General features: G+C 43.5%; 1 protein-coding gene and 1 long non-coding RNA gene across 7 annotated transcripts in view; one reads left to right on the top strand and one right to left on the bottom strand.

Annotated features, from left to right (window-relative positions):
* Window positions 1-2,204, bottom strand: part of GLRA1 (glycine receptor alpha 1) — a 40,901-nt gene extending 38,697 nt beyond the window's left edge. For both annotated transcript variants that reach the window (XM_013294730.3, XM_005231809.3), the window contains exon 1: window positions 1,267-2,204. In XM_013294730.3, coding sequence (XP_013150184.2) covers window positions 1,267-1,322 — 56 coding nt within the window. In that variant the 5' untranslated portion in view covers window positions 1,323-2,204. The remainder of the gene's footprint in view (window positions 1-1,266) is intronic.
* LOC114010586 (uncharacterized) overlaps window positions 1-24,600 on the top strand; it is a 196,695-nt gene that overhangs the window by 52,500 nt on the left and 119,595 nt on the right. The window lies entirely within an intron of this gene.

Raw genomic sequence — 24,600 nt, 5'->3', positions numbered from 1 at the left:
TGCATTGCTTTTCAGATATTGATGATTTTAGTTATTTCCCGAACTTCTTTCTTTGTTTACCTGCCAGATAAACATCAAATGCTTTGATTTCATATTACAATATTGCTGTCTTTGACTGTGGTATTACAGAAGTGGGGATATCATCATTTTTATGCCTGGAAAGACTTTAGTGTTCAAAAAGAAAGAGACTGCTAGCTAGAAAAGTCTGGCCAGTATCGGCAAGTATGCTGCTGTGATTTGTAAAGTAAGTATTATACTAGTGATGTATATGTAAATAATAATTGTTCTTTCACATGAAACTATAAGATGAGACTTTGGTAAAATACAGAAATACAGAACTGAGAGCTATGCAAATGAAATGAAGTCTAAGACTGATGAGCAAGTTCAGGGCATGGAAGAAGGTTATTTTTCCAATTGCATGTATCTGACATCTATCACTTGCTACAGCAGGCTACAGTATTTATGCAAATACAGAGGAGCTTCTACCTTCTAGTATTTTTTTTTTTTGTCCATTTAATAAAAGCACTGCAAGGAGAGGTGGACCCAAAACAATTCTTTAAGACTAAAACTGTTTCTTCTCCTACCTTAGCCTTAATGAGAAACTGAACACATCTAAAACTGAGTCAAAATACATCTAGGCAATATTGGCATAATAGCAAAAAACTCCCCACATCGCCTTTGGCTTTCAATTAGACTCTGCAAGGGAATGATGTTGAAAACAACATGAAAGAAAAAAGTTGGGAAGGAAGGGGATTATTTCTTTGTTTTCAGTGACTTCAGACATAGCAAGCTGAGGCAGTGGGGTGAGCCCTCCTCGAAAAGGAGTCCTACGATTTATCAAGATAGCATAGCTAAGCAGTGAAAGTATCCCACGGAACTCACCTTAACCTGCAATCTGAGGATGGGGAGGGGGCGAGGTGGGAATATTTACCCGGGCAAATTCAAGTGCAGCATTCCCAGCCGCCACTAGTTGTCACTTTGCAACCAGCCGGGGTCGGTGTTTTCAGCACTGCGGTTAGCGAGATTGCGGTGCTAATTAAACTGAGTAACTCTCAAAGCCGCGGAAAGTCCCGAGCCAGGGGCTGTGCGATAGCCAGTCTCGGGGAAACGAAAGGAGGCGAAAAGGAAGCTCGAGAATGGCAGAACGCCACTGTCCTAAGGCTGAGGCTCTGCCTGGGGGCTGTGCCCCGAGCTTGGGGTGGGCACGGGAGCCCAGCCTGGCAGCGCCCGGTGCGCACACACTCCTCCCGTAAAGCTGAGCCTTACCTGAAGAAAACGATCGTCTCCCACACGTAGACTCCGAGCGCGTTGACGTTGCACATTTTTCCAGCTCTGGCTGTTTTTTTTTGTACTCCGTGAGGGGTGGGCCGGTGGGGTTGGCCAATAAAGTAACCCGGCACTTGGGGAGAATCGGTGGGGGAAGCCAGCGACCCCTCCCGAGGCGGGCTGGGCAGGGGGAAGGCCGAGGGGGTCCGCTCAGCACCCTGGGCAGCAGCAGGGAGAGCGACCCCGGGCAGCGCCTGGCGGGCGGCCCCGCTCAGCACCCTGGACAGCGGCGGTGCGCGCTCCGCTCAGCACCCTGGGCAGCGCCTGGCGGGCGGCTCCGCTCAGCACCCTGGACAGCGGCGGTGCGCGGCGCTCCGCGATCGCCTGCGGAGCGGCCGGCGGCTCCGCTCCGGCGCTGCCTTGGCTCGTCCCTCCGCTCCGCCTGTGCCCCCGCCACCGCCACTGCAGTGGTGCTCGGGGCCGGAGGACCAGGCTTCCCGCACCGAAATCTCCCTTCAGCGGAATCTCGCTCCGGACATCAGGCTGGCGAGAGGGGGAGACACAGGGGGTGTAGGTTCGCCATCAGGGCGGTGGGGATAAAATGGGAGGGGGGGGACGACCCTCAACAACCCAGGATTTTAATCTCCGCTGCTAGCCGGGGTGTCTTCCTAATTACATCCACAGGAATTTGTCAATGTGGAAATGTGGAGCTGTGCTGCAGTCCCGGTTGTGTTGCTCTTCTGCCTGCCGCTCGGCTGCTGTTGATTCCTGCTTCCTGGGTTATTTTCCTCCCGAATAAGTTATTGCTGCTGTAGGGAAGGTGTCCCATTGCTCAGGGCTAGAGCGGAGGGGAGAGAAGGGGAAGTTTCTTGGGAAGCACTCCCATTGTGCTCAGAAAGAAAGTGGCTCAGTGTCCTCCTAATGCATCTCATTTCCCCTCTGCCCTCTCTCCCCTGCTAGGACTCGCCAGATCTTGGGAGTTTCTTACTGCATTAATTTACTAAACTAAAAAAAAAAAGAAAAAAAAGAAAAAAAAAGGAAAGAAAAAAAGGAGGTGGAGGTGGAGAAGAGGGAAGGCAGAGGGGAGGGGGTAACAGCCTCTCCACCATCCCAAGGCCCTCCTCTTAGCTGTGCTCATTGGTCTCGGGGCTGAAAAAACTACTCTAGGACGTGGTTGGATAAACGCATGTTGTTCAGCAGAAGCTGTTAACCTTTGAAGCGCTGATATGTTTTGGTTTATTTCAATTTTTTTTACCCGAATTGCTGTCTTTTTAAGAAGTCTCTGAAATAGTCTCCCTTGACAGGGCAAGCGTAACATGCCTTAAGTCTCCATCTCGTGGAAGATCTGCTTGGCTAGCAGTTGCTATGTCTTGCTGTTGGCTTTTAAGGAACATCTCTGTGTTGGGTTTCTTTAGTGTTTTCTTTGGTGTTTTTTTTCTCCTTTTCTCTTTGCTTGATTTTTTTTTTTCTTTTTTGTCTTTTGTGTTTGGTTTTGCAAAGAGGTTTGGCAAACGCTGGAGCCATCAAGGCTAAGGCAGGTAAGGAGCATTTAGCAGTTTCTTATCGCAGCTCCAGTTGTTAGCAGGATGCCGAGTGTGGTGGTCGGGGGCGGGGAGAGGAATGGGCTCCTTAGTCACTTCGTCAGCATGCCACTGTGCTCGGCTTCTCAAGACCTCCTGAGAATTGAAATTAAAACTTAGCTCTCCTAAATAATCTAGCATTACTTTCTTCTCTCTTGTCCTGGCGTAATGGAGTTTTCGTTCTTTTAGGTTGTTTCGTTTACTTGCCCTGTGCTTTGTGAAACTCCCCATGGCAAAGAAAGAGTCGCTTTTAACCCCTTTCTAGCTGTTTTTAGTCTGTTCTAAGACTTGTCCCATCCCACGTTGGGAGGGTGAAGGTGAAATGGACTGCTTGCTCCACCACTACTGTAGCCCACCTACCCCACCCCTGGGCTAGGAAATAACCATGTTTTTCTTCTCACTTTGAGTTTTATCTCAAATTACCTTACTGCCATGCTAAAATTCACTGGATATTTTTGATGTCCTGTTTTTATTTGTTTTAAGGCAGTATGTTTACTTAGCTAAGCAGACAGAAATATCCTTTGGGTTATCATTCAAAACAAAAAGCAAGAAAGACCTGCTTGGCTTCTAGCCATTGATACAGATGGAGTTTAATCTGATTTACTCCAGCTACTGGGTCTCAGTGTCTAGCTAGATTAATAACAGGCTCTGATTTCAACTCATGGAGATTCCTGGGGACACGATTCCATGCAGTACTTCCCGCCTGCTGCTCACTGGCTCTTTGCTGTACTTTTTCTCCTGATATTTATCCCCACATGGATGAGCCTCTGACACTGTGCTTTTCCAGCCCCCAGTGTGCTGGTGGACCAGAGGAGCAGCTCCAAACTGGGAGTGTTAACAGCAGGAGAAAAGTGATGTTTCCCTGCATTTTTACAGGGAAGCAGGACAAAGAGCAGAAGGCAGAATCATCTCTTGATAACTGTGTGTTAAATCTAGAGGCCAGTTAGCCTTCTGGTTTCCTTAGAAATGGGATCTGTAAGGGATAGGAGTGTTTCATGTGATTTCTCCCTTGGCTTTAAGTTTGATTTTCTTTGCAGCAAAGGAATCCAGACTTGTGTCCCTTTGTCCCCACTTGCTCTCCTTGCACTTCCTTGGGTTAGAGAACCAGGGTGGCTGTGCGTAAGATCAAGGAAGCAGATGAGTCTGTGTGTGTATAACACAATGAATCTTCACAGCTATTCCTGTTGAAGGGTCTCAAAACTCTTTTACCAGGGAAAGAACTTACCTGCTTTGCTGTAACTTATCCTTCTGGTGATGGTGACTGAGTTGGCCCAGGGACTGTGCTGGTATTCAAACATTTCTTCTAACTGGGGAGAAATAGGAGCATTATTTGATTTGGCATTTGAGGAAATAAAGGCAAAACCAGGTTGCAACAGATGCTTGGAGCAGGTTTAGGCATCAATATGATTTAGACCAGGGAGTAAAATCAAAAGGAATGTGAATTTAAGGAATGTGAGTTTTGCATGTCTTATCAGGAGGATTCCGAAGATTGTCTTATCAGGAGGATTCAGAAATTCCACCTTCTGCATTATGTGTTGCTGTGATTGAAAAAGGAATGTATTTTGGATAAAACTTTCCTTGTCTATTCTTTTTTTTTTTTTTTTTTTTTTTTTTTTTTTTCCCCCTGTAGATATCTGCCTCTAGACTGTATGCTCTTGTATCTCTTCTTGGTGCCAAGGCAGTTGTCACTTGCTTACCTTGGTCAGACCCTGGTCAGGGTGGCTCCAGATCCTTGGAGTTCCCCATCCTCTGACTTAACCCAGGTGATTCCAGAAACAGCCAACCAATCCCCACCAAAACACATCTATAGGTATACCTGTGATGAAGTTACCTACGTGGGTTCTGTAAAATGCCTGATTTTTAGTTTCCTTTTGCTATCTAAGAAGCTAAGGGCAGATAAACTGGAAATCAGCTCTGGAGATCTAATAATGGCTGGAAGTCAATTTTATCACCATTACTGTAAGTAACCCTTGTCATCAAGTACTGGTTGGCAGGACTCCTTTCACTGTATCTGTCCTGGCTTGCTCTTAGATTGGGGTTTCACTCTCTGCTTGGTTTTGCTGCAGTGTTTTGTGATATTTATTTTTTTTTTTTGAGGGTTCACTTGCCAGGTTTTTTATTTTTCAAGCAGACTCCAAACGGATTTTCTCTGGTGGCACTTGTACAAACGGTAGAGTTGAAGATAACATCATGATATCAAATAAGGCTTTTTAAAATTAGAATTACTTGTTGTGTGTTCACCTCTTTGTGGTTTTTATTAGCTTGTTTTGAAGTGGATGAGTCTTGTAAAATTCACTGTAGGTGAAGCTGTCTGGGAAGCTTCTGTGTCATCTTCTTTCTGGGCTGTGAGTGATGGATTGTGTTAGATGTAAGACACCACAAAGATGTTTATTGCAGGGTAATTGCTGGAGTAGGAAAAAATGTCCTCTCATTTGAGAGGTCAGTATTTACATCAAAACTTTCAGGAGCAGGTCAGTATTGCAAAAGTTGTGGCTGACAGTGAAATACCACTGGTGCAACAACCGACAGATGGGTCTGAATTCTGTGTGGTTCTAGGCACACCTTGTTGGAAAGCAAGTTACTGGGGCTGCTGGATTTGGGCTGAGAACACTTGTTCTAGGACACAGTGCTAGATCTTGACTCTGTCTTATAATAATCTCACTACTGTCTTCACTGCAGATGAATTTGAGGGGTTTATCCTTCCTTATGGTGATTCAAACATTTCAGTTTGTACTGATGGCTGAGGACTCTGTGATGACTCAGTCCAACCAGTGCAGCTGGTGGGTTTTCTGTTTCTCTCCATTTGATTTTTAGTGTTTTAGATAGATGAAACTGGTTTTCATTTTATTTTTTTAGGTATCACTGTCTTCTGATGTTTTTCTATATGAGATCTTAATTTTCAGTGATACTGTGGTTGGCTATTCTACAAATGCTGACTACCAGAAACAGAATATGACTGTAATCAAGAATGTGCCATTAGGTGGCTGGTGGGATGAGATGCAGCTGTGAAGGGAGATGGTGATGGGGATAGGACAAACAATTTGTCAAATAATACTTTTGTCTTGGGCTCCAGGGGGACCTGAGGGCTAACAAAGTTAAAGTGAGTCTTTCCAAGGCAGTGGGGATTGTGACCTAGAAAAGTACCTTCAGGCTATGATTATTCAAGAAGAAGGACCTGCCGTTATATGTTTCTGGGTGGGCATTGTAGCCCCAGCACTGAACCATGGCACTGTCAGAAGATCCCCTGAAAGCCAAAGTCACATAGACAGAACAAAGGGATGAGCTGAAGCTGTGGTTAATTTTATGAGGCAGTTGTACAGGATATCATCTCCTGGCCTATCTCCTCTCCCCAAAGCTCAGTTAGCATGTTTGAGGCTGTCTGAATTTTATTCTTTATAGAGTGGCAGGTAATTAATAGCAAAGAATATTTTAGTGGTTTGTTTACTTGTTACTAGTCAAAGGCTGGATCTGATCCAGAGCGTTATTGAAATGCACCTATAACCATAAGTCCCTGTTTCAGTATGTCTTCTTTTGATTCCTTGTACGGTAGAAGCAGATCAGGCATTTTGGTAGGAAGAATCAAATCAGACTTCTCGGGGAATGCAACAGGAGCCAACAGGAAACATAATGCTTTTTTTTTTTTAAAAAAAAAAAGCATAATGTATTTAATTTCTCTTTAGCAATCAACTAAAATCTGGGGACACCTGCAGAAAAGGGTGTGCATGAGGACTTATATGTAATCTGATGGTATGTGTGTCAGTAGGTACAAGTCTTTTGTGGCTGAAAACCAAAATCTGCTTTCTAACTGTGCCTTTTTCTTTCTTCATTCTTTTCCTAGCTATGAGAGTCTGGGAATATTTGCTCCCCTAGTTTCCTTTGTATGGTTCATCCCTGATCCTTTTCCTTTGAAGGATGCAAGAAATGGATTTCTTCTCTGGGAAGAAAATGAATCTTTCAATGTTCCTAGTAGTTTGTGAGTTAATTTTCTTTTTGATAGTTGATAGAATCACTTAAAGACAAAGACAACCCAGAAGGCCTTTGAAATCGCTCCGTGTCAAGATGAACACATACCCTATTCTGAGAATTAACCTAAAGACTCATTCACTGCAAGTTGATTTCATTCTTAATCTGGTTTTTACTTCTGGATTTTATAGCAGGTAGAGTAATTTTTCTTTTATTTTGCTTGCCCTTTTGAAATTAAAATTTTGATACTAAATTCATACATAGAAGTAACCTCCTTGAAGTTGAACATGCACACACACTGCCTTCCTTCCCCAAATAAATTACAGGATTTTCAGTGAAGCAGTGGCTAGCATAGCAGTAAAGCACACTCAGCCTATCTTGGGAATACTAAATCCATTATTGTCAGTTTGTTCTTTGGAGAATGGCTAATGAGGAAACAGTGCCCCAAGAACTTGGATTGTGCTTCCCAAGACAGACAATCAAATTGCTACAGCAGCACCACTGGCTTTCTGACACTGAACAAATGAAAAACAAAATTTAAATTAAAGTTAAGTTCAGGGAATTCTACAAAGGAGTCTATAAAGTAAATTCCTATTTAGTTAATTTCCGTATATAGTAGGCTATTTCTGTGCAAGATAGTTCAACTAAATACAATTTTCTTAGAAACTTGAGAACCTTGGGCACTACTCTTTTTTTTCTTTTTTAATAGTTACTGGTAAAATAACACCCTAAAGTTTCTGCTGTGTTTTGTAAAGTTAACTGTTTGTTGTTTTTTTACCGAAGAGATATACAGATAAAAGAGAATTCACTGGAACTAGTGTAAAGGTTCATCTTATCTGTATTTCCAAAAGTATGTTTAAAAATGAACTCTGGTGAAAAATTTGATAAATTCTGTTTTGATATGCAGCAAATTTGTGGAAAACAACCACTGGAGAGTGTTGCATAGGAAATTAAGCAGAACTTACAGACTAAGGTCAGAAAGCCACCTAGGGATGGAGCTGAGAGATTTGTGGTGTAGGTGATTGATATTTTTGGCTGAAATTCAGGCCAAATATCACTGTTCACAGTATTTTGCCCCATTTGTTTAAAAAATGATAGGTTTAACCACAGAAATGGAGCTTGTCTTAGAAAACAGAAACAGCTGAATTCAGTCAATACACTGGAGCTTATTGGTTATAAAGTACTCCATCATGCATGGTATATCCTTATAAAATTATTTCTTGGTTTCATAAGGACCCTTTCTTAGGAGCTGCACCCAGAATAAGAAATGCTGAGAGGCACAAAACTTCAAGATACATCACTGGCAATCTGAGCTCTTAATGGGATGATCCAAAGCTGAAGGTAAAGAGCAGATGAAAATTTGCAGGAACCAGGGGCCAGGCAACTGTCTATCAACTACTTAACTTTTTAATTTGGAGGAAAACTTACCTTAATACTTTGAGGAACCAGGGAAGGTTTTTACTGCCGTCTACCCCCCCCCACCCAAGATGTGTTGTTTCTATATACAATATTTGCGTTCTCATAAATGTAATAGTCATAGTGCAATGTATTTCTTGACAAGTAGATTAGGGGCTGTATTGGTTTCTCATCACTGGAAACATAGCCTTCGTGAGTCTAGTGATATCCAATCTGGGATTGTAGACTCTTTGGAAGTGGTGTAAAGCTCTGTGCTAGGATGACTTCATGAGAGGCTATATGTCTGCAGAAGGCCAAGTGATGTGCTTGCTGAGTGCAGCATTCAGCTCTTCCTGACCTGAATAAGTGTTTGCCCCCTGTGTCAGGTGCATGAATCAGGTTAAGGCAGTAATCCCTGAAGGAGAGGAAATAAAGAAGAATGGATGGTCATTTTTCCCCTAGCAGTGCTGATTTATTAATATATTTCCATGTCTCATATGTCATATAATGACACTTGACTTGAGCTGTGAGTAGTCTTGCTGCATATCGTAGGCTTGTCACTGTTGTAATTTGGGTAGTATTATGTAGTAAGAAAGCAGCGCGGACCCTATAGCCCTAAAAAAAATACACTGCTACTTCCATTAGAAGCTTGATTTGCAGGTCATAAGTTAATTATTTTCTGACCTGTACAGAATAATTACCAGGCAATCCCAGAGAACCGAGAAGTATTATTTCTTTCAAAGATCTTGGCTAATAAAACTTTTTTGGTTATATTACTGTGTGAATAAAAATAAGCCAAATTTGCTTTTATGGCCCACCTTGCCAGAACTTGTCAGGTGCTGAACATCATGCAGTTGTTGAAAGTATTATCTTAGGTTTTGCTTTTGTGAAGCCCATTGCTCCTGCCTTAACAGCCCTCAGCTGCTGTGGGAAATGGAACTTTTCTACTCTGTACCTTGCTTGTAAATGAAAGAAACCACCTATTTATTTTGAGGTGAGCAGACACCAGGTTTTGAGAGGTGCTTACACAGAGGTAGAAGCATACAGGGCAGATCTAGAGCTATTCATATCACAGTCTTCATTCCTGGTGTCATGGATTAAAAAAAAAAAAAAAAAAAGAGAGAGAGAAAAAAAGGGAAACAAATACATTGCATGCTTTCATTGCTTTGTCTTGTGAACTCAATAGAGCATGTCGGGGAGACACCAGGAAGTGGAACCCTTCAGAGGAAGATTTTGATTGCAAACAGCAGGCTCAGAAAGCAAATCAGAAGACAATAGCTGGTGATGATGAAGTGGCCCCTCAGTGTCCAAGTGTTTAGATATTGAAACTTCCCCTTACATGCACCAATTCACTCCCAGGACCAAGTAGCATAATTTATCTTGTGGAGTGAAAGAAACAAGCTGCAGCTCGCAGGGGTTTTTTTAAGATTTTTGTGATGGAAATATTTGCATGTCAGACGTCTAAAGGATAAAAAAAAACAAACCTGTAGGATCCCTCTTCTTTTAATGAATAAAGAAGGTCTGATCCTCCAACCACTTCAATGAAGTTTTTTGACTCTGAAGGGAGCTATGAAACTGTTCTTGTTAACGATCTCAGTTTCCATTGCACCAGAAAGTGCTGATAATAAGGTAAGTTTTCATATTGCATTAGCAGAAAACGCTTCTCACCCTCTTGAGATGCCCTCAGGTTTGATAGCATTGCTGAGATGTCATGTATCAGTAGACGCCTCTCTCTGGCAGCATGTTTCTTGCTTTGGTATTGCAGCCCTCTTGAATTGTCCAAGTTAGTGGATGTGGTTTGAGGTTGTTTTCCCCATAAGGAGTAGCAGATCTGGCTGCCTCATTGCCATCCAAAGCAGTCATTCCCTGGTGGGGTAAGTGGTGATTTTGGGAGGTCATTAGGCAGAGGAATTATTACGCAGCTGTATTTTATCTTATTGTTTGAAAATGTGGCCCTGTGGACTTGCAGAAATTCACTTGAGCATCACTGACTTGAGCTACTTGTTTGGCCTTCATAAAAACATCATGCTTTTACCTCTCTATTTCAGACATAGAGCTGATGTAGGGTTGGGTCACTAAGGACACTTCTGCACTAGGTTTACTGATAACTGTTTGTGGAAATCCTAAGTGGAGGTGAGAGGTGCCATTTGAAAGTCTCAGCTGGATTGTGTGCAAGTTGAGATGCTTGCCTCACCGAAAATCCTTGCCTCAGGTGCAGTGTCTCATGCCTCAGGTGAAAGAGAACAGAGATTGTAACACATTTGCTAAGTACCTTGTTATTGCCTTGGGCTATAGATTTCTTCGCAGCTTGCTGAGTTGAACCTTGTGACAGGTACAAGCCCTCTTTTATGCCATCTCTCAGCCTCCTGTTTGCCCAGGGCTTGGGAAAAATTTCCCCCACAGAGGGGCTGCAAAGTTTGTTCAGTGTGCTCTGGTTGCCATGCTTTGTGTGATAGTATTGATTCTCCAGCTGGAGAAGCGTGTTAGGTGTTAGACACTGTGGACTGCTCCTTGGGTTCAGCAAAGGGAATTTGGCAGCCACTGTCACTGACTTGTCCTCTGCCAGGTCTGAATGGAGGGAGCGCTCCTCTTTGACACAAGCTTGTACATGCCTTGTTTGATCATAGCACTTGATGAGGCTCCTTCTCTAAACGACTGCCACCATTAATGAATGGAATTTGATTTTCCTAAGATACTAATGATTAATGACCTTTCTCTTGCACAGTGAGTGCTCCTAAAGGTATATAGAGAAGGACACTGAATCTCCTAGACCATGATTCTTTTTGCCATAACTACAAGATTGTTTTTATCTACCAAATCAAAGTTCACGTCCCTCTTTAAAATATGATTCTCAAGGCAGATGGCTTTTGTGCCTACAGTTCAGCTAATGCAAAGGCACTAAAGTGGTGCTGGTTATAAGTTTGGCACCATTGTTCTGTTGCTGCCTTTGCTTGCTGCATGCCTGGCAAACAGGGAAGTTGCAAGTCCTTTGCAAATTCCTGCTAAGTGTCAGTGGCCTGTATTTATCAAAAGGAACGAAACTGTAAACCCCAGCATGTAATCAGAATGGATTTTTTTTTGGTAAAAATATGGTAGCTCCGATTTTTTTTTGTTTCAAGCACCAATACAATTCTTTATGGTAAAAAAATCGGAGCGTTATCATGCATTTCCTTCGGACAAGTCAGAGAAAAGAAATTGCAGCCTATTCGTGATGTTGCACCATGCCAGCATTTTTCTTTCATACAGCTTTTCCTACCCGTGAAAATAGTTCTCTGTCATGGCAATTGAATTAGACAAAAGTGATTTATGTAGGCTGTGCAGAGAGAAAAGGCTTTGTTAGGTTTCAGGAAAGACATGGAACACTGAGGGTGAGAAACAGCTTGGCTGAGACATGGGGAATCACAATCCTCTCATTAAATCTCCATACCTATGACCAGACGTGGCCTCACTTTGCATTTGCTGCTTGATTACCGAGTCTATGAAGCTGTCGTCTGGAAACAAAAGGCAGTAAATCAAATAAATGGGCATCTTTCAATGGGAGTTTAGGAAGCTTGTGGTGTCCTATTCTCCTTTGGCTCGTAGTCTGAATATGGCAGATGCTAAAACCTGTCTATACACATTTCTTTTGCACACGGAAGTGCAAATACAACTCAACTTTTTAACTTCTTATGTAACATGTCATGGTCTAGGAGAGACTCCTCCTTATGAAAAGAAATCTCCCCCTCTCCTTCTAGATAACTTAACCATGGGATAATCAACCCCTTCAACTGGTGAGGAGTTTTATTTGACAGCATTTTTTTTTTTTCTGAAACCATCTTGGGGTGTGACAGAGTAAAGCAGGGCGTAATGCTGGTTTGAAGCAGTCTAATTCAATATTAGGGAGAAACAGAACTGTGGTGACTGTCACCTGACTCTGTGTGGACAAAAACATTGGAGATGTTTCTGATATTGCACTCCTTGTATTCATATTATCTGAAGTGGAAGAACACTGTCAAAGGGCCAGAGCTTAGTTATTGAATTAAATTTTGGAGTGCTTTGTTGTATAGACACTAGATATTCTAATGCGCTTTTCTTGGTATTTGAGAACTGGATGAATTGTCTGTAAAGGAATAACTAAAATATATGTATATACACATATAAACATTAATAACATAATATATATTTGAGTGTGTGTGCTTATGTATGTATGTTAATGCATGGACTTTCTGGATAGAAGATACCAGCTGAAACCACAACATTATCTGTCGTTCTGACATGTTGTGCTGGGTTTCCACAACACATCACAGGTCCAAACCCCTTGGTAGCATGGTATGTAATCCATATCATCACACTATGTGTAGTGTCATATGTAACCCAGAGAGCAGTTCTGTATGTAGAAACTTTCTTGTAGATCTGGTAAAAGTTTCCCCTTTCTAATCCTGCACCAACACTGTGTGAACGTTTCTTCCTTTCCAGACAGGTGTTTTGTTGCACCTCAAAGCTATCTGCTGCTGGAGTCTCTTGCAGGGAAAGTGCTTGTGTCCTGGTTTTGGCTGGGATAGAGTTCATTTTCTTCTTAGTAGCTGGTGAATGCTGCGGGTTAGATTTAGCATGCAAATAATGTTGATAGCAACAACTGAAACATCGGTGTGTTAAGTAATGCTTACTCTGAATCAAGGACTTTTCAGTTTCCCAAGCTCTGTCAGCGAGTAGGTGCACAAGAAGCTGGGAGGGAGCAGAGCCAGGACCCGAACTAGCTAAAGGGATGTTCCATACTACAGAATGTCATGCAGAGTATGTAGCCTGGGGGAGTTGGCCGAGGGCTTGACAATGGCTGCTCAGGGACCGGCTGGGCATCAGTCAGCAAGTGGTGAGCAGTTGTACCACGCATCACTTGGGGTTTTTTTGTCCTTTGGGTCTTATTCCTCTTTCTCTCTCCTTTTCATTAAAGTTGTTGGGTTTTTATTATTATAATATCTTATTTCAGTTATGAAGTTGTTCTTGTCTCAACCCACAAGTTTTAAACTTTCTGATTCTCTTCCCCATCCTGCGGGTGGTGGTTGTGACTAAGCAAGCGCCTGTGTGGTACTTAGTTGCCAGCTGGGGTTAAACCATGGCAGCTTGCAGATCTGGGCTGGGTTGTGTGTCCCACCTCAAGGATACACATATTCATTCCCAGAAATATTCAAGAACTTCTAAGGCCTCTTTCTCCCACGGGCAAGTGTTATCAATCTCTTCAGAAGACCTTTATCAGTTCTGGACTTCTAAACTAGAAAACATTCCTGTTCTCAAGTTGATGCCTGCTAGATTACAACTGTCCTACTTGTCAAATTCCTCTGGGCAGCTACTGGGATAAAGAACTGACGTTCAGGCTTGAACCACATCATTGTTTCCCAAGGTGAGCTGTCACAGTGCTTTATCCTATATGCAAATAGTCCTTGCAACCTGGGGATGGGCTGCTCCTCGTTTAACTGGTGTTTCTGGTAAATCCAGGGAATCCTAGAAAAGTCTCTTGCAAGTCTCAGCATTCCAGAGAGCCCCAAAAGTCTTGTGTTATGAGAACACGAAGGCTGTGCAGGAACGACTACATCTGGTTGTGTCTTTGCTGTCCTAAGGATGTGCCCAAACAGCTGTCCAGTTCCAATTGAGTAGAAATTTCCGAGAACTTCTATGACCTTACAGGAACCAAGGCTTTCCAAGGACTCTTAACTTGCCTGAAGTTGGATGGTCCTCACTGGGAAGTGTAAGAGGCACATCTCCCAGCCCTACCAAATCTAAATATTCACTCGGAATTACTGGGAACAGGTTAGTGCCTATATAAATTACACAGAGGGATGCTTTTTTAGCATTGGTAAAACAACATATTTTCCTCAAGAAGTCTGCACTATTTTCTTGGAAAGCTAAGGAGAAATCTAGCATAGAAATTGTCATAACAGCAGAAGGTGGACGAAGTAATAAACAAATGAAACTGGGTGTTACAATGGGCTTCAGGCAGCCTGATGTATAGGCTCTGCTCCTGCCACTGGGTAGTATGATGTATTGTCTTGTAAATTCCAGTTAACATTACATCAGCAATCTATAGAGGGTGTGTCTGTGCTCCCATATAAAACCTGAGACCTCTGGGACCTTGTCTGTTAAACAGTTTGTTGACCCAATAAAATGACTCACGTGGCAGTGCTGTATGTTAGAAATCAATACAGCTGCACTTTCCTTGTCCTAGCAGAAGAAGGGAAAGCTCAAGGGACTGATTAAGTTCTCTTTGCTGAAGAAGCTGCTGCATCCTGAAACATTTTAAATAAATGCTGTGTGTCTACAGGTAGTTCAGCATTTAATTCAGGCTTTATAAGTGGTTTGCTGTACACTAAATAAATGCATCTTGATTATAAATAGCTTAATCACTTTAAACATGTATCTTATTTCATAGTCTTTAAATGTCATGACAATAGTGTTTTTTAATTAGTATGATGAGCTGCTATAGTGAATTGTCATTGGCCAGATTTTCTTGCTGATGTTGTGTCCAAGTTCAGTTATTCATTTGCCATCGCAGCCCCAGAAATAGTAATTTAATAATGGAGTGTTTTAATAAACCAGATGATGTACGTGCTCCTTTTCACAGGCTCAAAATTGTTTTACTTTCTGTCCAAAGCCCTCAATGACATCAGCTAGTCAGACTTTCCCCTGGGGCTGATCCTTTTAGGAAGGAGAATCTCAGTTGTCTCTGGGAAAGCACAAGTGATGTGTGTGTGTGGAGTACATCTGACAGAGTACCAAATTTGTGGGTGGTCAGAGATTTTGGTGGTGAACGGGGGTTTTTTATAGGGACCAGCACTTCTTGCTCTGTTGGACCTGTGGTACCTCTGGATGCTGCTGTTATTGAGAAGTCAGACTGAGGGCTTGGAGAAGTTTGGCTGGAGGGGAGCATAGGTTTTTACGTGGTGATATGTGTGCTGGTGATGGTAGCCCTTGTGATGCTGAATGCAGGTGACGAGTCTGATGAGTAGGGTCTGTCCCTAAATACTCCTTAAGAATTCAGAGCTAAAATATTAGAGGACCTAGCTGGGAAGGGAGCTAGAGCTGCCCCAGGGTCGATGTGTGTGTTTCTTTCCTGTTCCAAGGTCTAAACTGGAAGGGTCATGCGAATGGGAATGCATGTGCATGCCCACACTTGCATGTCTGTATGCTTTAGTATTCTATGTGCATGTATTTCTCACTGAACAACAACAGCCCCCTCCTCCCCCCAAGAAATGGAGACAAAATAATAATAAATAATAATAAGTTGATTTGTACTGCTAAGTAAATTACTCTATGCATGTGATTTGTGTGATTCCCAATGAGCATCCTCATAGGAGGAGCAGAAAGAGGGAGAAAAGGGGAAACTGCCTTCTTGGTAAGATGGGAGTTAATAATCAGTTTAATTTGCAATCTTCAGCTCTTCAAAGGAGTTGCTAATAACTGTTTGTCTTCTCTTTCCCTCCTGCTCCTTTCCCCTAGGAGCTAGTGAGAGACAGACAGCACTGATCACAGAAACAAAATTGTAAAGGAAAGAAGAAATCCCAAGTGGAAACTCTTTAATCTGCCTCTGGAAAGGGCAATTTGTGTTAATAGGACAAAACTGTAACATTTAATATTAATTAGAGGGATTTGGGGAGGAGCATGTGAAGGATGGAGGCAGAGAATAGACTGGAAGGAAGGAGAAATCAGACTGCAACAGTCCTTTTGCTGCAGTAGGAAACAGAGCAGCCAGATGAGCCCTGTCTGTTCGATCAGCAAAGGGGAGTTTATCTGAGCCTCGTACCAAATGAATTTTGGTAGCAGAGAAGCTTCATGGGTTGCAGACAGACAGTTTCTCTGTGTATTCCTGATGGGGTTGCTGGAGATTCCTGAGTTCAGTCAGCAAATAAGGTGTGTAAAAGGTGAGAGAAAGTATGTGGATTGGATTTATGGCATGGAAGTCCCTGTTTACTGGGGCTTTAGCGTATCTCAACACGTACAACCTTAGCACGCTGGAAGAGCTGTAGTAAGTCCAGCCTAGCCTAGCCTGCTGTCCCAGGCTAGTAGAAGCTGAGGTAGGAGTGCATGGACAGGGCAAGCAATTCAAGGTACTGCCTGAAATCTCCTGCAGGATCTCTTGGAGAAACATGTGTGACAAGCCAGAAGGTGTAAGGCAGAAATCACAGTGGTCCCAGGGCTCTACGGGATACTGCTTGTTGTCCCTTGGCCCCTTCTGCTCTGCTGTTTCCCACTGCTTACTGCTGCTTTTCATTTGCATCAGGACGCTGAATTGGGAGGCATCAATTTGCAGCTACTATTGCTTCTCTTTGTGGTCGTGTTTGTTCTTTGTCTCTTGAGTGCTTTGTCTGTTTGAATGCTTCCAAAAAATCCTAATTGTATTTAGGCCCAATTCCCATACAAACACACAAATTTGGATTTCATTACTATCAGCCACTCAAGCCTTTGCCTGACAGGTGAGGATTTCCTCAGGTTATGGTCAACAGGTGACATTCAATTACTGTGCCCTGGGGCAAGGTGAGCACACAGAACCTCACTGACCTGTAGAAGAGAAAAGGGAAGATGGAAAAAAGGGGGTCAGCTGGCTTGTTCAAGATGACCAAACACCCAGGGAACCTGACATCCCACATGGACTGCCTCTAAGTGTTCAAAAGTGTAAATGGTGGGAACCAAGCTAGGTTTAGCAGTGCATGTGGGATTTAGGCTACCTGGATGTGGCTATGTTGCCACGTCCTTCTGAGTGGAAACAGCCTTCTTCAGCACCGTACTACCTCAGGGTTTCAGTGGGCTGTTTGACAATGTTAGCCAAACATCTTGGAAGCGGCTGCCTTCCAACAGTCATGTCTTTCAGTTCTGATCTGAAAATGGGGCACTGAGTGGGGGGAAAAAACCCTCTGATCCAACATATTAAATACTCTGCAGTTTTTTCCTTTGAGTTTAGATCCCTTGGTGGCATCAACTTGTGCCAGCTATGAAAAATTTGCTTCTGCTGCAGTGCAAACACACTCCTCTTCAATGTAACTTATGCCATTGTGAAAAGGGAGAAAAGGTTTTTATTTCATTTAGCAACCTAATACAACACAGGTGTAAAAGACTTGGTATTTGGTTCCAAGGCCACTCTGTGTAGCTTGTGGGCCCAATGTCAAGCGAAGGGATGGTGTGGAATGCTGAACTGGGCTGGCAAAAAGCATCTTGGGCACAGAGCAAAGGAGGAGGAATGTGTCCGAGTGCAGCAGTAACTTGTCTTTTGCTCATCTCTTGCATGATTGAATTAATGCAGCACTATCAGTTTCAGCTCTTGCTTCTGTTGCTCATGTGAACACTGCATTTGGTTCCTATTTCTGTTCTCCAGAGTGTGATAAAAAGATGATAGGAGATTTAATTTCCAGAAAGGGACACCCAGGCAGGCAGCAGGATGCCAGCTGTTGGGTAGATTAATGTGGGAAGGTTTCCTATCAGACGTTTAGAGTCTCTGTTACAGATAAGCAATTTTTCTTAAATAAAAATACATATAAATGCTCCTTTGCCAATGAAGCATCTCGGTGATGTTCCGTTATAAGCAGGACGAACGTAAGCTGCATTTCATCTGACCTTTAAATTACCTCCATTTTATCAGTTTCATTTTATCAGCAGCTCTTTAGAGAATAAGCTCCTACTTGGAATTAATAGATTCCTTTATTGCTGGAATATGACACAGGCCTGTGAATAGCCCAGCCAGAGTGTCTTTTTCCAGAAGAGATCACATCTGGAGCAGAGGAGTACACTGACATATAGGAAGGGTGCTCAGCAGGGCTGCCTCTGTTCCTTATAGGCGAAAGTTCATCACAGGCGAACAGTGACGTAAAATCCTAATTCTTTCTTCTCACTGCAGACCTGCAGGGGCAGAAGATGGACTATCTCCTTAGCATCCAAGAATAAAAGAAAATAACTTCCTAATTTCTGGAGAGAGAAATCAAATAACCAGGTGTTGTGAAGAGGTTGGATCTAGGGATTTGTAGGGAATGATACTGGAGATTCTTGTTTTCTGTGGTGCCTAGTGCTGGCTGACTTCTGCAGTAAAGGTGGTTGGATGTGGGAGGAAAGGCAAGCAGCCAAGTGCAGCCCTTGCAGCCAAGAGGTTTCCTATAGCACAGCGTGGGGTGCGCAGGGATGCTCTCCCTCTCAAGCTTTCATCTACCTCTTGTTGGTACCATTTCTGGGACATAAACTGACCCCAGGAAACATCAAGACTTCACCGCTGCCCTCATAGATCAGATCCAAGCCATCATGGTAAACGCAGTTTTAGTTTTGCAGAGAGATCGTGTTCAGGCAATTAAATGATGTGGAGGAGCTCGCGAGGATCAGACTGGCTTGCCTGGCTGCAGTGGAGCTGAGGATATGTTCTGTATCTGTGCTCATGTTAAATTTCAGTGGCCTGATAAGGGACAGCCCTGTGACCTGTATGAAAGAAAAAGGATGTGAGGCTGGCATGAGTTTCCAGCAGAAAGTTGCTTCATATTTAGTTGAATGCTTTTTCTGACTGACCTTTTGTTGTGAGATTAATCACTGGTGTATGCAGGGAGAGATGGTTTTTGTTTTCTAGGCTGTTTTGTCATACCAGTTCCTGGCAGCCTCATCTGTATACAGTTAAACTTTTTTTTCAGTTGTACTATTAGAAAACTCCAGAATATGTCATGGTCATAATGTCATGTGTTTTCTTTCACAGTAATTTTCAGATTGATCCATATATTTATGTAGCAGGATGTCACCTCTCTGTCTCTCCCACCTCGCATCACCTTAGGGCTGCTTTAAGCAATGCTACTTCTGCGCTTGGTGAGGAAGATGGAGTTTTATAATGGAGTAGTATCCTGTTGATAGTAGTTAATCTCCTTGTTTAAAAAAAAAATAGACCCACTTCATCTTCTAATTTAATGATAAATTGCAGTGATTCGTCAGGGAAGGAGGGTTTATTAATAGAGAGGATAATAAATGGGCTGCAGAGAGATAGGAGAAAATAGTTTTGTCAAATAAGGGGCTCAGGGGAAAAATGCAACGCGTGAAGTCAGAACTGAAATCTTCATAATCACTGTTATCTCTCTGTACCCCACACATCACCACAAGGACCTGATCTCCTTGTCTCAGACTTGCTACTTTAGGTTAGATTTATAACGTAAATGATCGAAGAAGAAAAATACCTAGGGATTCTTGACATGCTCGTCAGGTCAGTGGACGTGTTTCCAGAACAGGCATGAAAATATTCTGCGTGAGGGGAACTGAAACCATCTATGAATTTGAGTTGAATTTATGGAATTGCTTCTGACAAAGCTTCCAACTAAGTTGAAAAATACAAAACACTTTATTTTTCATATGTAAAATAGAATCTGGAATTCCAGGGTCTGGTATCCACTTTGTAGAGACACTGCAGGCAAAGTTGCCCATGTAGTGATTTCTACCCAGTACCTTGAAGTGGGATTCTTCTTAGATTCAGGTTAATCGTAACTTGTCAAGTTTAATGTCTGTCCCTGCAAATGCTTGTTACATTTGTTGGGGACAAAAACTGGGGGGGAGATTTTCCCAAAGTCACTGGTGAAGGCCTTGTTGTTAAGAAATTTTACTTAGGCGTGAAAATACAGTTCTTACGTCTCCGAATGGAGGGAAAAAAAATAAAAATCAATGGTTCCCCTTTTCTGGCATAGCTTTTATTGAACAAGGGACAGAAAGAAGCTGTTAATCTCTTGAGAACATCTACCCCTTCAACTCCTTTGCTTCTTTAAGGAGAGACTGATGTGGAACTTTTTTCCTGTTAGGCCACTTGAAAGATTTCATTTGGCAGATAAATGAGATGCTTTAAAGTTCTGGTTTGGTGATCAAAAAAAAGCTAAGTTTTGATAAGATGTGTGCCATCTTTTTCCTGTTTGGGTCAGCAGCTCAACTGGTTCCCCAGCACTCAGCTGCTTTCCAGGTCCCAGTGCTGGTTCTGACCAGATAGGCTGGCAGTAGCCATTTCTGTTTGCTGCGGTTGTGAACTGATGAGTGATCCTCCTGGTGCTAGTTAACAGACAGTTATTAATCATGCTTGCTTTCCATCTCCTCTGATAGAAGGAAAAGGTTGGGAGGTGTCGTACTCTGCCTGTCTTTCCCTTGGAGGAGGGGAGAAGATGGGTTAGGGAAAGGCATCACCTGCCGCGGCATGGGATAGCTACCGATGTGTGTGATGCTATTTGAGGAAACAGATTAGAAGAGGGGAGGGAGAGGGAAAATCCTTCTATTAATGAACTCATTAGTGCTGGGAAAAGTCAAACCAAATTGCTCTTCAGAAAAGCACTGTCTAGCTGGATTTATTATTCTCTGTAATTAGGGCCAAAACAGGATGGAGTGTGGTGCAAGCAGGAGCTGAGAGAGGAAAAAGTGGTCTTTTCAAAGCCTAATTACTCAAGTTGAGAAGTGACATTTGCACCAAAGAGGGAGTAAGATTACAGTGCTATTGCCTCACCTAAAGAGCTTTGCTTGCAGGCTGTCTGTAGATCAGAAACACCGGGAGGGAGAAGGTTTAAAGGGATTTGAGCACAGCAGATGAGAGGGAGGATGCCCAGACATGTTTGTACGCTGACAATTAGATTGCACCTGGACCTGCCCTGGTGCAGTGCATATACATCTTCATTAAGTCATATGGACGTAACAGCAATGCTAGCTCTGGGAACCATTTCCAGGCTGGCAGAGGTCAGAGGTGGACATCCTCAGGGAAAAGAGTGAGCCTGGTGTGGAAGGGATCCCAAGCCTCAGCTGCAACTCCTGTTGGATATTACACTGCTTCCCAGGGAGGCCTATCTCTGTTGGACTTCAGTTGAGTGCTTGGTGCCCTGTGGTAACTGCTCTGGCATGGAGATGAAACTCCTAGAGCAGGGAACATGCATTTGGGCTTCGTTTGCCCGAGCTGAGGAGTCCTGGCTGAGCTGGCAACAAAGTTGTCCTTTGCAGAAACTGATGCAGAAGGGAGAAAAAATGGGTTCCCCAGGGAAAACTGCCCTTTAGTTATGTGCCCAGGAGAGCCTCTGAAGACTGCACTAGCTGCAAAAGCTTTTGTCTCTGTCTCTTCAAAGGCATCTGCCTGGAGTGTTTGCTTTGAAAGAGGCTGTTTGGTGTGTTTCTTTCAAGTGGCAGGAGTTGTGTGTTTGAGCTGCAGGTGGCCAGCTTGGAGGCTGAGCGGAGCCTGTTTGTAGGGGCTGGATAGTTTGAAACTCCATGAGTAGAGAGAAACATCAGAGACGTTTAAGGTTTCTTCGCGCCAGGTTGTGGCCCTGGACTTCGAAACCACAGTGCAAATTTAAACTGCTTTCATCAAAGAAGTATCAACCTCTCTGTGGAAGTTTACAGTTGGCTCTAAAAGTGACCTTTTTTAATGTAAGTTATTGATCACAGTATAATCTGCTTAGTTTACTTTAAGTCTTCTTGAGTTTAGCAGTGTCTGTTTACAATGTATTAGAAGCAAATAAGATAATAAAAACTTAAGCTGGTATCATTCCTTTTCTCCTGTGCTTCCCATCAGTAGGCAGTTGTACTCTTTATCTTGCAAATCTAGCTCACGCTGTCCTTCTGTGGACATTTCTAACCATCCCTTACATGTTTACTTCTCCATGGAGCCTCAGCCCAATGGCCGGCTATGGGTATGGCAGTTTGAAAGCTCTGCAAAGCTCTCCCTGGACTGTATGAACACCAGTAGCTGTCCTGAGTCTGGTTTGAACTCCCCTGCAGAGCTCTGGTGCTTTCTGTTCCTTAGCTGATCCTAGAGTAGTTGTTCTGAGCCAGAGAATGGTCCAGCTATAAATGCTGCTCTCCAACAGCATCAGAAATGGATGCTTGTGGGCGAGCTGGCAGATTAGGGTCAGAGTTTCCAGTAGTTTGCAGCTCAACAGCTGCTTAAACCAGACTTCATAGCTTTTGTCTTGATAGGGCTTTTTCCACCTGAACTTGTCCAGCTGCTTCCTGAATCCTGGTAAGCATCTGGCATCCTGAAGCTCCTGTGGCAAGCAGTTTTGTAGTTTAATGAAGCTTCTCCTCTGGTCTGCTTTGAACGTGTGTCTTGCTAGTCCATTTGATGCCACTTTGTACGCTGGGAGAGGTGATGAACCATTTCCTCCTTTACATTGCTCAATATTATAAATTTCATGCTCCTGCTCAGCTATCCCTCTTTCTGCCCTTCTGAGTGCTGGGCTGCTTTGGTATTTGTTGTGCAGGGGCTCAGGGGGGTTAGTAAGATTGCAGGGAGTGGGCTGGAAATGGGGCTTGGCAAGAGCCAGTGTGTACGGTGCTGTGCAGGCTGGATGGGAGCTTTCTTCTCTTATGTTTCCTTCTCTTCTTGGGCCCCTCACCAGGAGGCAGCTGCTGTCTGAGCTGCAGAGAGCTGGTGCGGCAGTAACTGGCCCTGATGGCATAGTCGGAAGGAATAGGGATAACTTCTATCCAGATGTCACATTGATCTGCATGGAGGGGAGGGAAGGGAACGCCTGTGTTCAGCAGGATGAACAGAGTTCTCTCCCAACCCATTAAAGGTCGGCTTCCCATGAAGTGCCCGAGACATGTATGCACTCGTTCACTCACGCCTGAAAAAGAGCAAAGTCCTCATGCAGCTCCCCTTGGCACTGTGACCTGATTTGATGCAGTCACTGATGCTTGTGGGCCTTTATGGGTAACATAAATATCCATAAGGCTACTCAATTAGCTCTGCGTCTTCAACTTGTACAGCTCCCATTGCTGTCACAGCTGAATGCCTTCCACAGTGTCTCACAGCAGCATCTGCCACAGCCCCTACATTACTCACATCGTTCAGAGGAGCCTTGTAGGTGTCTGGAACCCGTGGCTAAGAAAGTGGCTGGTAATACCAGAGATGTTGCAGAGTTTGGTAGAAGTTTGTCTTTTTTGCAAAGTATTTTTTTCAGGAGTGGGGAATATGCTTGTGGCAGAGAAGACTTACTGTCTTCTACTTCAGGAGCATCAAGCCTCCCAAGGCCCAGCCTGGTAACTGGAGAATGCCCTTGACAGTTCCATGTCATGGACGTGCTCCTCATAGAGGTAAAGCAGCGGTGTGGTAGCAGGTATCAGCTTCAACAGAGATGTTGGCATGCAGCTGGGCTCCCTCTGTGCTACTGAAATACTACAATTTCTCAGCAGATAAATACTAGAATTTGTGCAAAATTCTGCTGGAGTGGCACAGCTTCAAAGCGATTGACAAAGCCCCTGCTTTAACCAGGCAATATGTGTTACAGGGAAATAAAGAGTTCATAAACCTTATTGCCCTTTCTAGTGAAGTTGGCTTCCTGCTCCCACATCCACTGGACCTGACAGTGTGATGCAGCACGTACAGCTCAGTGTTTTTTCTGTTGTCTGTGGTGCTTGGAGACACCAGCCTGTCTCCATGGAAGTGAATTTCGAGGAAGTTGCTTTGTCAGTTGAACTTCTAGTGTGATTTGAAACTGCTGTAGATATGGCCTCTCAGCAGGACTGTTGAGTCATTTACAGAAGTTTTTCTTGTATAATTCATTGTGGTCTTCTCCTGAGCTTACGGTTCTGAGGCTTTTCAGAGAGGATTATTGGAATTTCCCATGGTAACCTTGCTGAACCCTCACGTTTGAAGGCATGATTCTTCCACTGAGATTGAGAGTACATTGATAGCATCTAAGTACTCAGGCACCTTTATAGAGGATTTATGACACTGTCTGCTGTGTTTTGTCCTTCATCATCCTAGATCTATAGTGTTTCATTTCACAAGCAACAGAGTCTTAGCAAGTGAACCAAGACAGCTCTTGTTCAGGTCTGTTAACTTGTTGCGTACCTGTTGGTATGGCTTGGGGGTGCCTAATATCCCTCATAACAGGGATGTAGGGTGTTGACCTGACAGCTCCTCACTGGCATGTTCTCTATTTGTCCACTACAAAAGAGTCTCCACCAAAGATCTGATGCTGCCTCTGATGCTGCCAGCACTGATGGCTCTTATTGGCTTTACTTCCCTGTCCTAGTTGCACTGTAAAACCCTGGCCTAGCCACAGATGTTCCCTCTCATTCCTTCCTCCTCCTCCCTTTGGAGGAAAGGAGAGGTTGTGTATGAGCCAGAACCATTTGGTAGGCTAAAAGGGCTCCAGAGAAGATGCTGTTAATGTGCAGGCTGCAGATAAATCAGCAACACACAGTCCCGTACTTTTTTTGCCTTCTTTTTATTGTTTGCTGGATGTGAATCCTGCATTTGAGGCCGTCCTGCACAGAAATGGAGCAGCTACTTCACCATTCACCATCCTCCTAGATGGTGTCAACACTGCATACATTTCCCTGTGGTGCTGCTTCTCTGGATATATCCGTGCTGCAGCATAGACAGCTTTAAATTAACTTGCTTGGATCTTGCTAGCCGTCAGACGTTTTTGCAGCAGTTTGGTGCTAG

This window comes from Falco peregrinus, chromosome 8 (genome assembly GCF_023634155.1).
Source record: "Falco peregrinus isolate bFalPer1 chromosome 8, bFalPer1.pri, whole genome shotgun sequence".
NCBI classification, from domain to species: Eukaryota; Metazoa; Chordata; class Aves; order Falconiformes; family Falconidae; genus Falco; species Falco peregrinus.
This window is presented reverse-complemented; position numbering and strand designations above follow the sequence as displayed.